Raw genomic sequence first — 13,912 nt, forward strand, 5'->3', positions numbered from 1 at the left:
GTGTATTTGGACACATGCACCACTACTTTTCAATTATTAATTTGTTTTCTCTCTTATCCTGTTTTTTTTTTTTTTTTTTTTCTTGGCACTGCGCTCAGTCGTTGAAAACACAAAGAAGTGGCTTTCTCTTTTGTCTCCATATGACTTTTTTATTTTGTTTTGTAAAACAAATAACTCCCATATTCAAAATCTATCGGCGTTATTGAGGATCGTTGACAAACACCATATAATTGAGATTGAGTAATATTAATAAATTTTATAATATATTGTATGCAATACACACATATACATATACAACTATAATATATATTTTATATAATATGTAGCCTACAGGTATGGGTTTATACAAGAGTGCCGCCTTTCCTACTCACACATTGTCCACTTAAAAACGCTTCTCTTCTTCAACTCTCTCATTATAAGCATACCTCGTGAAGTTGTCTTCTGCATATTTCTGTGTCTATCTATCTATATCTATATCTATATATATGTATAAACTCTTCTTGATCTTACATTTCTTGAGCTACAGGTCTTCTTGAGCTTTATCTTTTAGTTCATCAAAACTTTGTTCATCTATTATCATATAGTCTTAGAGCATTCATTTTTTTTTTTTTTTAGCACTATACAAAGGGCCAAAAATTAGCTAAATAACCTAAAGCAAAGCTCTTTTTTCGTAAGTTTATAAAGTTTTTCTTGTCGAAATGGATGTCGTAAAAGCAAAATGGAAGAAGAATTTGATCTGCAAGGCATGGGAGAGGTGTCTTTCATTTGGAAATGGAGGCTCGTCATCATCATCATCATCATCAAGCTCTATGATGAATTCATTGAGAAGATGCAGAACAGCACCATCAGAGAGGAAACAGAAGCGACAAGTGGCTCCGGAAGGTTGTTTTTCAGTATATGTTGGGGTGCAGAAACAGAGGTTTGTGGTTAAGACAGAGTTGGCTAACCATCCTCTCTTCAAGATGCTTTTAGAGGACGCTGAAATGGAATATGGGTTTAATAGTGAAGGTCCTATATTGCTTCCCTGTGATGTTGATTCATTCTATAAGGTACTTGCAGAGATGGAAAGCGGTGATGAAGATTTTGCAGCAAGTCCTAATTGTAGCTTAGTTCTTCTTAGCCCATGTCGTTCAAACTATAGCAGAATCAGTAATGGTTATGGAGGTTATAAGGTTCTCAATCACATTTGAGAGTTTATCAGATCATTAATTTGTTTATGGCTTTTGTTTTTCTTTTTTTCTTTTTTTTTCTTTTTCTTTTTTTTCCTAAATTTTAGCTTGTTATTAGTAATTTAGGAAAAGTGGAAAAAGAACTCTACTGCAAAAGTATATAATACATATGTAATGTAAATCTATGGGGTGTTTAGTAAAAGAAGAAATATTGAAGAAAACTAATTTTAGAGAATTAGTTTTTTGGAATTCAAATTTCTAAGAATGAATTTTTTTGGATCATTTTTATAATGTTTGGTTAATTATAAAATAAAATAAGATTTACAAGTAATTAAATAAATTTATACATTAAAAGTAAAGAATAAAATTATATTTAAAAAAATACATAAAATCAGTTTCTCAGATAATTTTAAGATAACACTTCTTTAGTATGATTCATTTTTCTTGTTAGTTTTCCATATTATGAAATTTATTTTTTACTGGGATCCATAAATTTTACCACTATCCAAACACTTCATTAAAATTAAAAAATAAAAAAAAAATTATTTACATTAATATTGCTGAAATCTTATACAATCCTTTTGTTTCATCTTATTCTTCTTCACGGGTTTGAAACTATAGGTGCTTTAATTCAAAATCCAAAATCCTTTATAAAGACTTGGATTTTCCTGGGAAAGGTACTACAAACTTGTTGACTTTGCCCTCTGGGCTGGGTTGAGATGATGATCATGTGAACCAACATTTAAAACTTTTTTTGTTTGGAAAACAAAATTTAAAACTTTGGAATAGGGGAACTAAAAAAAAAAAAAAAAAAAAAAGAATGGCCCTTTAATATATAATAAGGATGATATAGATAAGATTTGTAGGTTATTAAACCCATTCTTATATTAGTCTTATTTTGTTTTTTGAAAAATGTATTAGTCTTATTGGTCTTATTTGATCAAAAGGAAGTGCTTTTTTTTAATTAAAATCTTCCAAGGGAAATATACAAGCGAAACAATATTATCATATAACGTTTACATTCCATTTTGATTTAAAAAAAAAAAAAAAAAAAAAAAACGTTTACATTCCTTTTCTTGATAATTTATAAAATTCTAACTATAAACTAAATAGAATCTTAATTTATGTTTGAACTAAAATTAAAGAGTTTCCTATAACAATCTGCCTCAATGTATTTGTCTTTGCTGCAAAGTAATTTAAATTTCAATGCTACGCAAATTAGTTGGTAGTATTTCTACGAAATACTCTTTAAGCCTAATTGGGAATTAAGTTGAGGGACATTTGATTTTTTGGTTAACCAAAACTAAAAATAAAAAATAAAAAAAGTTGGGGGCTTCTATTTGCACGACCAATGCTTCTACCCCAACTTCATTTTATCAAAGAGGATACCTCCAATTGAACTTTTTCATGTGAATTTTATTTTTAAAAATTATATGGTTAAATTGAGATTTTATTTATTCATTAAATCTCCTCTATCACGTAGTACTGCTATTAAAATCATTAAATAAAATTTACGGTAGATTCTGTCATATTTGAGTTGATTTAAAGCTTTACATTTGAGAACATAATAGAGAATTTGTTTTTGAAATATTGAATGTATGTTTAGCTATGGTTTCTTGAACATATTTATATGGTTTGGTTGTAGGAAACCAAACAAATTTTAAAGTAACTTCATTTAAATATCTTCAACATTTACCTACTAAACCAGTGTTGAATGTTTGGCTAGTAAATAATGATTACCATACTATTGTTTGAATGAAGTCCAGTGAACATGCAAACAACGTTCAGCTATGTGAAAATAAAATAATATTTATTTAATAAATAGGAATATTTTGGGAGCTTCGTACATAAAGTATTTGTCTGTAGGGAGAAAAAGTGGTTGTGCTGAAAGAACCCCAAAAGAATAAATAGAATGGTCCAAGATAGACAATAATGGGCCTAACTTGATATTCCTTCTTTTGTGGGCCTTATTAATGTATGGAATTGGGCCCAAGGAAGGCAAAATGGCCCTTAAGACTACCGACAGAAGAATTGGAATGATCAATGTTCTTGACCTTGGTACCCTACCCACGATCCATCATTCTCAGATGTTCCTTTTTTAAGTTTGATATTAACTACGATGTTACTTATAACTATATCTTAAATCTTTGTTGTTAAATATATATATAAGCAGAACCAAAAATAAATAAATAATACAGAAAAAAGAATAAGTAAAATAGTATTGAGGGCTCACCCCATAAAGGAATTGGATAATTGGATTTAAAGGATTATTATTATTATTTTATGATTTTTTTTTTTTTTTTTTTCAATTGGTTAAGTTATGAATCTAAAGTTGAGATAATAATTTTTAGTCGATGGAAAATTGAAGAAACAGTTTAAAAGTAATTTTCAATGGAACAACTGTTTTTTATGGGAAAATTCAACTTTGACAAGCAAAGTTGCTTTTGTTTCTCTTTTGTATTCTGGATTCCAAAGGAACATTTAGTTTTGTTTGATCATCTTATTACTATGTTAAAAAAAAAATGTTATTACTATATATATATATATATCGCTAAGTTAGATGCTATTATAATTTTCTGCAATGGTACCATTCTTATCTGATTTATCTGTCTAAAAGTATTTCCCAAATATGATTTCGAATGGTTACTAAATTCTTAATTTTTCCTCTGTAGTGATATGAAATTTGGACCTAATTATTTTCTTTTTGATATTAGCCCCACAAAAATAAAAAAATAAATAAATAAATAAATAAAGTGCTGTTACAAAGAGAATCTGGTGTACCATTTTTCTCATCACTGTTTTTCTCAACTGAGCAAGAAACTTGAATAAAGAACGTAGAAGATTAAAAGGGACATTTGTCTTAAAAGATTATATTGTCCTTTTATTTCCAAAGAGTAATCCATCCCCACTATTGAATTGCACTAAACTTGTCGGATGAGCTTTACTCCTATAACACCAACAACAAACTGATTCAAGATCTCAGTAACCCTGAATCCATTTCACAACCAATAATAACACAATGTATAACAAATGCTTCAAATAAAAATAGAAAAATTAATTTTTCTGAATTACTTTTTTAATTAAGAACAATTTGGTTGTATAATATAGAATTTTCCATCTTCATATCTGCATCAACTCCTCAAAGATCTTCATTGCAGAAGCTGGCAAACCCAAAAGAACATTTATGCTTTTCCTCTCTTTTCCATGAGAAAGGAATAAAATCACTTCCTTCTCTGGCAAAGCCACTGGTCCTGATAAAACAGGCTCTCCCCAACCAAAATCTGTGGTGTGAAAAGACAGTCTAGACCAGGTTGTGATCAGAAGAGTAGCTGCAAGAGAAGGCCTAGCTCTGGTCATTTCAAAGTAATCTATGGCAGATCTCATATAATTGTCTGTGACCATTTGGACTGCCTTTTGAACAAGTCCCACGGAGAATGAGATTGGGTTTTCCAACATTTCTCCAGTATTGCATATTGAATTTGTCAACACAATTGCATTGCCAAAATACCCTTTTGGAATTGGTGGTTCAAATCTTGGACGACCATCTACTGCAAAGAGGAGCTTTGTTTTCTGGTTAGGTTTCATCCTTAAAGCCTGAGTTCTAGATTTCCAGACAAAAGCAGAGAGGGATTCAAATGTTGTGCATTTTTTAAGAACCCCATCTGCCATGACTTTTTCTTTGAGGTGTTGAAGCTTTTCGGGATCGAAACAGAAGGATCTGTAAAGCATTTCTTCTTCATAGAGTTTGCTGGTGTCTGATATATCTTGTATCTCAGCAAATTCATGGTGTAGAGACTCTATTTTTGGTGGGTTTCTTGCTTTGAGTATGCTTCTGTCTAGGAATGGAGGAACTTTTAAAGGTAAACCCCTGGCAGTTTCGCCCCATGAGTTCACAAATTCCATAGCTCCAAGCCCATCAAACATGCAATGGTTCATACAAAGACCAAGAACAAACCCTCCACATTTAAACTTGGTCACCTGCAATTATGAGATTTTTAGCACAGGAAACTATTTTGGAACTGTTCATAGATTTAGATATAACAAAAAAAAAAAAAAAAAAAAAAAAAAAAAAAAGGGCATTAAACTCGATTAAACTAAGGAACCCTGATATTCCAAACTTGCTTGTAACCCAAGCAAGACACTAGAACAATGAGATGCTTCAGAACACCCAAATATGTAAAAGTAATCCTTTTGGCTTCTACATCCAAATTAAATTTTGAAAATAAAATTGAAATAAACTAGTTTGAGAGTTATGTCACATTTTGTTAAACATTTAGATGTTATTGTCCTAGACACTTTTGACTGTCTTAACTTCCAGGGAGTAACAAGTTTGAGAATTGAGATTGTCTTCTCTTATGTCATTATTCTTTTTAATTCACATTTCAAGTTCTTTATAAGAAACTAAATCAGAAAAAAATGGAAAAAAACTTTGAGAGATGCAAAACCTGAGCAACGAGAGGAGGAATCTCAAGAATGTTCTTGGCACCAGGAATATCATAAACCAGCTTCCCAAGGGTCACAGGGTCAGGCTTTGTTATGTCACCTATTTCTTCTATACCACAGTTAGCTTCAGCCTCAACAAATACAGCACCTTCTCCTGTACAATCCACTATAAGTTTCCCTTCTGAGCTTATTGTTAATCTTCCAGCGAGCGGGTAGTAATGAACAAGAACTGTAGACAAAGCATTCTTGATAACTTCAACAGCTTCCTCATTGCCTCTTGTATCAGATTTGAAGCAGTAAATCGTACGAACAGTCACCGCGATGTTCTGGTCCAGGTTCGATAGGAAATACAATCCCTTCTCTGTTTCCTCTGCTGGAGGAACAAGTGTTGGTTCTTCTTGGTGTACACCAAGTTCAAATGTCTTCTTATTCACACTCTCCATTTGAAAAAAAAACTCTTTGTTCTAGACCCAAAAAAATTTTAAAAAAAAAAAAAAAAAAAAACATAACCCAGAATTCAGTTTTTGAGAATATGAAAGAATTATAGCATGGACTACATGCAAATAAAACAGGAAAAGCAATGCAGAATTGGTTAGGAAATGAAAATATTATACCTGAAAATGCAGTAATATGATCAAAGAACCAAAATTTTGGAATTGATAAAAACTAAGATATTGTTGTATAACTTTTTGGAAAGGAATTGGTATTATATAGGAAGAATTGGACCAGAAATTTGACTATTTAGCTGTATTGGTTAAACGAAATTTTAATATATGAAGGGGACAGTTGCTGAGGTCGAATTGGAAGTGGTTCATACGCAATTATTTTCATGTCTGAAAAGCTTTCTTCAAGAAAGATAGGGACAGAATTGGTGTTTTTATGGAATTATTTTTTATTTTTTCTTTTTAGGTTTTGATCTTGTTTTGAATATTTGGTCTTTTTGTTCTAGAGAACGTGCCTAAGCTCAATAGGGAGGCTGAGGTAGGCTACTGGTCAGTGAACCAAAACATTACCAGCCAAAGAGTTTAGCGTGAAAAAAGAAAGAGAGAGAGAGAGAGAGATTGTGAGGTTTGGTTGGTGTGGTTGGCATCCAAAACTTTTAGGTTACTTGGTCTACTTGTCTTCAAATAATTTAACCAAAATTACTTTCTTCTTCTATTATAAACCATTTGAATTATGATGAAATCTTGGTTGCCTTAAATGGGTTGGGTCTATGAATTTGCGACAAAATTGATGAAATAATGTAAACCAACCCAACCTCCATTTTTTATCACAAAAAAATAAATAAATAAAAAAGCCTCCATTCCATGTGGTAGCGGTCCAATTGGATCAACTTTGACTTTGGATAATCTTATAAGAAAAATTCAATTATGGTTCCGAAAATCTATATATATATATATATACATATATCCATATATACATATGTTTAGTTGAAAAGAAATCACTAAATTCCAATGTTGGTAATATTGTGGGATTATCATTGCAGAGCTCTGAGTGAGAATGTGTAACGTATAAGATTTATCATTTCTTTGGAACTTTTCAATCAACTTTTTTGAGAGTACAATTAAGCAATTATATTATTGTTTGAGATTCTTCCTTTTGGTTTAACCCTAATTTCAGTTGAAATTAAATTAATGGGGTAGCATATCTCTGCAAAATCTTGTGTTGTATGAAAAAAATCTGCTTTGATGTTTAAGCATCGCCGAATTACCGACAAGTCTTCTTCTGCGTATGTTTAATAGAAATGCATGCAATGCAGGATAAGATGGAAAATGTTAAAAGACATTGATGACACAAATTTTGTTATAAGCTTTTTAAAATTTTGTGATGTATATTATAAAATATTGTTTATCAATCAAATTGAGTTCATAGAATGGGTTGAATGTTTCAATTGAATTATTTTCGTCAAATTATTAAAAAATAAAAAAGGTGGAGGATTGAGCAGCCGACAAGAGATTGCATTATACGAACAAACACAACCATATACAGATAATATAAAGTATATATAACGTAACACAATCAAATTAGGAAATGAAAGCTTATCTAGGCAACAATAATACCCCTTTCACCAAAAAATAAAATAAAATAATTGAAAATTTGAAAAAACCAATAATACCCACATCCGAATTAACACTCGCAATACGCACAGATTTTTCCACCCTAATTTTATTTGTGTAATAACAACTCCAAGAAAATATTATCTTTGAACATAACAAATGAAATTAATGATTAAAATAATAAAACTCAAAATTTGCTCATATGATATTTATTCAAGACCTTGCTTAAAAATTATTACAGAATTTACAAACTCTCCCGTCATGGATGTATATATAACCAGCAAAAAAAAAAAATATATATATATATATATACCTACCAACATTTCTTTTGTTTGATGAATTTTGCAGATTTGTCAGTGTTTTTATTTAAAACAAAAAATAAAAAATGCAGAAAAAAGCTTGGTTTTTTATTTTTATTATTTTCTCTTTGGATAAAAGTCACGCTTTAAACCCTCATGTTTCTTGGATTTTTCCTTTTTTTTAAAAAAAAAAAAAAAAGACTACGGCATTAAAATTCCATGAATGATTTCCAATTTGTAGCTTATCGTATTATCCATTTTAAACGTCCAAGATCCAATATCCTCGGAAAGCAATAATATCAGTAACCAATATGCATATATATACATAGACCTGTGTGCCTGCATTTATATGTGTGTGCGCGTGTGCGTATGTATACATACATATATATTGTAAACAAGCTGATGGGGAATAATCGACCAAAAAGAATCCACTTACTAATCTGAAGGAACAAAGACTAACAATTACAGCTAAAATTTTTTAAATTATGGGAGTAATATCTAAGAGAAAAAAAAAAAAAAAAAATTGTTATCACTACAGAGAGATAAATATATATGGTACAGACTACAAACACACCCAGTCGGGTCAAGGATCTAGCATCCCAAAGATAGTTTATCAATTTCCACAACTGCTTGAAACAACCACTGTTAAGGGTCAACAACCTCGTCCATGCACCATCATACACCTCAATCCTCATCATCTGCAATTGGTCATGCACATCTTCCAGCCACAAATGAACTAATCATCATCATCATCACCATCCTGCTCATCATCATCATCATCCTTGTCTTCATCTTTCTCTCCATCATCGCCAGCTTCGGTATTCTCCTCAGCTTCATCCCCTTCATCTTCTTCATCACTCATGTTATTTATCACTTCAGTGATTATATCCTTCACCTCTGCTTTTCTGTGCATTAAATCCACCCCAAAATGGGAACCTAAAAGAAGTTGCATTTGAAAGGTTAGCCAAGTCAATTTTTGTTGGTAGTGTAACAAAAAAACAAGAGAGCATTACCTAGTTGCCTGAGAATATCAGATAAAGTTGCCTGCATCAAAATATAGAATATTTGAGGATGATACACAAATTGGAATTACAAGAAACAAAACTACTACAGGTACCAGAATTACATACAGTATTGAAATCCACTCGCTTCAGGATATCAACAATTACTGAATGCATCTCTTCTTTGGTGGGCTCTGCCTTGGCCTTCTTGCTGTTTTTCCCTTTCACTATTTCAAGCATGAACTTTAAACCATTAGAATACCCATCACTATTATAACTCTCAAAACAAAGAATCAATCAAAACCTTCCACAACCCAAAGATCATAGTCCAATAATCAGAGAAAAGTATAACAACGACCTCTTCAAACTTACATGTACTTAGTACCCAATAACCTAATTAAATTCAACAGAAGGGTGAGTGATCTAGTGCCCAACAATTATTTGAATCAAATCAAACGCCACTTGAGATAATCCTTTACATCAAATCTCTAAACCAAATCTATCATCCTTGATTACAAGAGTCAAGAGCGCATAAACACAAAACAACTCACCTTGATCCTTGGCTGAAACTTTTGATGACGACCTGCTTGACTTTTTCTTGCTTGCAGCTTTGACCTTGACATCCTTCTCACCTTCCTTCTCAATCTTCTGTTTTTTAGAGGTTGATCCCTTTGATTTGGACCGTGAACCAGAAGTTCCATCAGCATCACTTGCACCTCTTTTTGAGGAAGACCTAAATTTTTTAGGCGTAGACTCTGCAGGGTTCTTCGTAGACTTTGCAGGGGTGCTCTTTTTGACCGGTGCAGTCTTGCCCCCAGTTTTGCTCCCCGTGCTCTCCTTCACAGCCCTTTTGGATGAACTTTTTGGGGTTGACTGCTGGTCCTTCTTATCCTCTTCCTCTTCATCAGATTTATCACCATGACCACTTTCTTCGTGCACTGTATCTTCATTCTCTTCTTCATGAGAGTCATCTTTCACATCTGAAGATTCAGCTTTATCTTCACCCTCATCTTCAACTTTGGATGAATCCTTTCTCTTTTTTCCAACATTTGGAGTTTGTTTTTGTTTCTTGAGAAAGTAGAACCACAAAAAAATTATCATGAGATGAAAATGGAGCTTCATGCTATGATATTGGAACACCAAGAATTAGAAAAACACAAAGCAATAGAATAATCATGGGTCATGTTGTTTGGTAGAAATACACTATTTAACAGAAGGGGAAAAAAATCATACATAGAAAGGAACACAAATGAAATTATTTAAGATCTCCCTTCAGAAAGATAGGGAACTAAATCAGTAGCATAGCACATGCCTTACTGTATCACAACGAACACTATTTTAGTTTTAAGCACAAATCCTTAAATAAAGAAACTAAAAACCAAATCTCCAAATTAGGGAGAATGCATGTGGGGGAATCCTTGGAATTAAAATATTATATGCTTACATATGAAGCCATACCTTGGCTGGTGTTTCTGGAGAAGCTTCACCAGTACTTCCACTTTTGCTTTGTGTTGACTTCCTCCTCCGTTTTTGACCTTTCTGAAAATCAGTTAAGCAATGAGGTTTAACTCCAAAACATGACAAATAGACATACATCCAGCACTGTGTCTAATATAAGAAAACTGAAATGATATATAACCTGTTCCTTATCAGCCAGCAAAATGTCAGTCGTAGCATGTGGGGATTCCAAAAACTCCAATAGTCTTGCAGAAAGTTCTTCCTGCAAGGATGCTAGGAAGATAAGCAATGGCATAAATTGCTCACATCAGAGGAGATATTATTCATTATTATTACACTATCACTTACCTTTCGAGTACTAGCCTTACTTATCGGAATATTGAGCACATCACAAAAATCCATTAATTTTTCTTTAATGCACTTATCAAGCTTCTCCTTTACTTTTGCCCTCTGCTTTTCCTGCTGAAACATCAAAAACCAAGTAATAAAAGAAAAACATCATATTCACATGCATACAAGAAGATACTATGTATGTTAGTTAAAACTTAAAATGGTGAATGGAAAGAATCAAACTTGGCATAGATTACCTCATTCTCGACCCACACATAGCCTGAAAATTGACCTATATTTCTCTTCAGACTATGTGCCTGCAACATTTTCAACAAGTGAAAAACTTAGATTGATGAGAATAGATTAGTAGAGAAGCAAATTTTAGTTTCCAACAACACATTATCTGAGATTTAACACAAATATTGGAATGAAAAGCAAAAGCCTCAAAATAACAAACCAATAAAAGCAAATCATTTTATCACCTTTGCTTTTTTCCCAAAAAGTATTGTATGAAGTAATTGCAAATTGTCGTCAGGTTTTCTCTTTGCAAGCTTGAAAGCCACTGAAACAGTTTACAACATCAGACAAAAAACAGGCCAGGCTGCTGTAACAAGAAATTTAAATGGAAGTAAATAATGCTTTCTAGACATAGACACATGGTAACTTGGACAAAACAAGGGATGAAAACTTATACCACCTTCAACATGCATGCCATTATTTGATGTGTCAAAAACCAAACTTAATAACAAAGTCAATATGAAGCGCATTGAAATAAATTGCACAAAAAATTTACATCTGCCACTAAACTGTCAATATATCAGAGGCAAATTCAGGTAATTTACCATAAATCAATAACTTAGAGTGTAAAGCATTTTCTGTTTCACTGATGACAACCATAATCATGTCTATATTCAAAAAGGATATCATAATATATGCAGTAAACAACTTTTCTTTTGAGACACAAGAACCACTGAGAAAACAATTTTACCATAACAAACAGAGAATGATAAAAAAACAAAATTCTGTATTTCCAATTAGTTATTTTACAGTAGACGGTAAAAAATAGTCTGCATCTGTAAATTCATTATAAGGATTACATCCAAATGAACATGGACCTCTAAATAAAGGGAGGTGGATTGTAGTGTTAAATGGGATCAAATTAAGCAAGTACCAGATCAAAAAAGCATCCGGTAAGCAAGATTTTAAACCAGCAGTAACATTATCATATTCTTATACATTCTCAACACAAATCCAACCGATTATCATCTTCCAAGATGGAAATTCTGACAGGAGGGAACCACATCACTTTGCAGCTAACAATTTCATAAAGCACCTAAAACTACTAAGTTTTGACAATAACTTACAAATACAAAGCCAAAAATTCGGAAATAGTATGAAAATCAATTCATAAGTTGTAATATTCAGCATAATCACGAATTTACAAGTCTTGTAAACAATAGGAACACACAATGTTCACCATAAGCGATGTCCCCCATCCCTTTTTTATTTACAAAAAATGGATAATAAAAGTTTAAAAAATCACTCATCCAAAACAGAGACAAATAGTTGAACATAAATAGCAGGCACTAATTACCCCATCACAAACCTTGCATATTACGCAACACGTCCATCAACAAAAAACACCATTACAACACCAAGCAATTGAAAACATACCATTTGGAATATCCTTGAGCTGCGTACCACGACCCTGAAATCATAAAAGAAACACATTGTGACCCAGAAAAGGAATCAACGAAGAAACAAACCATATGAGAGTTGTTCACCACCATACCTTCTCAATTGACAAAGCTTTACTCGCCGAAGACCTGGGAGTGGAAGGTGCGGAGTACCTCTCAACCAGTTTCCTCTCCCTGGCTGGCCTCTCAATGGCCGGTGTAACAGGGTGGTCTTTCTTCTCCTCCAACGAATCTTCACCGGCTTTCTTCACCGCCGGTTCTCGAACCCTCTTCTTAGACACACTCTGGTCTTTATTCCCACTTCCCTTTCGAACCCTCTTACCTTTTTTCTCATCGCTCCCTTCACCTTCTTTCTCTTCCTCAGCCTCCTCCTCCACTTCCTCTTCGTTTTCCAGCGACCCAGCTTTCTCTGGAACTTCCTTAACATTACCCTTCTCTTCCTTTTCTTCTTCCTCTTCCTTTACTTTTCCTTCCTCTTTGCACTCTTCTTTCTCTTTGCACTCTTCTTTCTCTTTGCTTTCTTCCTGTTCCTTCTCCTCTTTCTCCTCTACTTTACTCTCCTTGTCTTCAATAGGAGCCTCATCTTCAGGCTTCTTCTCCTCTAGGGTTTCCGACGACATGGCTTCGAAAAAACCAGAACACAGACAAACAAAACAAACTACAAAATTAACAGGAACTTCCTAAAACCCTAGATTTGGGGTTTTGGGGAAAAAGGTAAAACAAAATTGAAAAAAAATCAAAAACCCTAGCAATTCTAGAGTACTGGTAGAGAGCAGACCGGGCCTACGAAGAAGAAGAAGGAGGGAATTTGAAATTTTGGGATCTAAGAAATTTTGGGGGAAAAAATTGAAATTTGGGAGAAAATAAAAATCAGAGCTTTAAGGCGTTAAGTGAAATAGGGAGAACCCAAAAAAAGAAAAAAAAAAAAAATGAGAGAAAGGGCGGGGGTTGGTTGGTTTTGTTGGGGTTTCAAAATTTGATGCCAAAATTTTGATAGCGGGCTCGCCAAATTTTTATTTTTATTTTTAATTTATTTTCATTCAACAAAAATTTTCGTACCCAAACCATGTTTTCCTTCTTCTTCCCAAAAAGGTTTAAAAAAAACTCAAGGGTCTGTTTGATTTCTGTCCTTTTTTTACTGAATACCTGACCTTTCTGCTTGCCACGTGTCCAACAGATGTGGTCATTTTGGTAAATGTACTTTACAGTTTACTTCTTAATCCCCTAGTTTTGAAATTGGAAACCAAAAAAAAATAAAACTTTTTTTTGTGTATATTTATCATATCATACTTTGGTGATGTTGACATTTGGAATTTGGAGTTTGTTTTGTGCAACTTAAGCTGTTTTAAGCAGAAGATGGTGATAAATAGTTGATTTTGATTTTTTTTTTTTCCCTCTTTTGGACGAAGATGATAAATAGTTTGATTGAATATCCACCATACAATAATATTAATAACC

At 32.7% G+C, this 13,912-nt stretch overlaps 3 protein-coding genes across 4 annotated transcripts; 1 reads left to right on the top strand and 2 right to left on the bottom strand.

The window, feature by feature from the left end:
* The first annotated feature begins 382 nt into the window (after positions 1 to 382).
* On the top strand, positions 383 to 1,359 carry LOC107403461 (auxin-responsive protein SAUR71). The gene has a single exon (XM_016010347.4). The coding sequence runs from the start codon at positions 699 to 701 to the stop codon at positions 1,188 to 1,190; it is 492 nt and encodes a 163-aa protein (XP_015865833.3). The 5' UTR covers positions 383 to 698; the 3' UTR covers positions 1,191 to 1,359.
* A 2,583-nt stretch (positions 1,360 to 3,942) lies between these two features.
* LOC107403469 (omega-hydroxypalmitate O-feruloyl transferase) lies at positions 3,943 to 6,379 on the bottom strand. Its single transcript, XM_016010354.4, has 3 exons — positions 6,227 to 6,379; positions 5,615 to 6,076; positions 3,943 to 5,147 (listed from the first exon to the last, which is right to left on the bottom strand). The coding sequence occupies exons 2-3, from the start codon at positions 6,053 to 6,055 to the stop codon at positions 4,290 to 4,292; spliced, it is 1,299 nt and encodes a 432-aa protein (XP_015865840.2). The 5' UTR covers positions 6,056 to 6,076; positions 6,227 to 6,379; the 3' UTR covers positions 3,943 to 4,289.
* A 1,994-nt stretch (positions 6,380 to 8,373) lies between these two features.
* On the bottom strand, positions 8,374 to 13,546 carry LOC107406484 (DEK domain-containing chromatin-associated protein 1). Of its 2 annotated transcripts, none has more exons than XM_048473697.2 (11): positions 12,550 to 13,546; positions 12,432 to 12,465; positions 11,240 to 11,319; positions 11,015 to 11,074; positions 10,776 to 10,886; positions 10,609 to 10,689; positions 10,428 to 10,508; positions 9,521 to 10,037; positions 9,099 to 9,196; positions 8,982 to 9,012; positions 8,374 to 8,904 (listed from the first exon to the last, which is right to left on the bottom strand). In XM_048473697.2, exons 1-11 carry the CDS (start codon positions 13,072 to 13,074, stop codon positions 8,705 to 8,707), a joined length of 1,818 nt encoding a protein of 605 aa, XP_048329654.2. In that variant the 5' UTR covers positions 13,075 to 13,546; the 3' UTR covers positions 8,374 to 8,704. The 2 variants fall into 2 exon arrangements, with proteins under 2 accessions (XP_048329654.2, XP_048329653.2); XM_048473696.2 differs by having other exon boundaries at positions 10,776 to 10,889.
* Positions 13,547 to 13,912: the final 366 nt, after the last annotated feature.

The sequence above is a fragment of the Ziziphus jujuba genome, chromosome 2 (genome assembly GCF_031755915.1).
Source record: "Ziziphus jujuba cultivar Dongzao chromosome 2, ASM3175591v1".
In the NCBI taxonomy this organism is placed as follows: Eukaryota; Viridiplantae; Streptophyta; class Magnoliopsida; order Rosales; family Rhamnaceae; genus Ziziphus; species Ziziphus jujuba.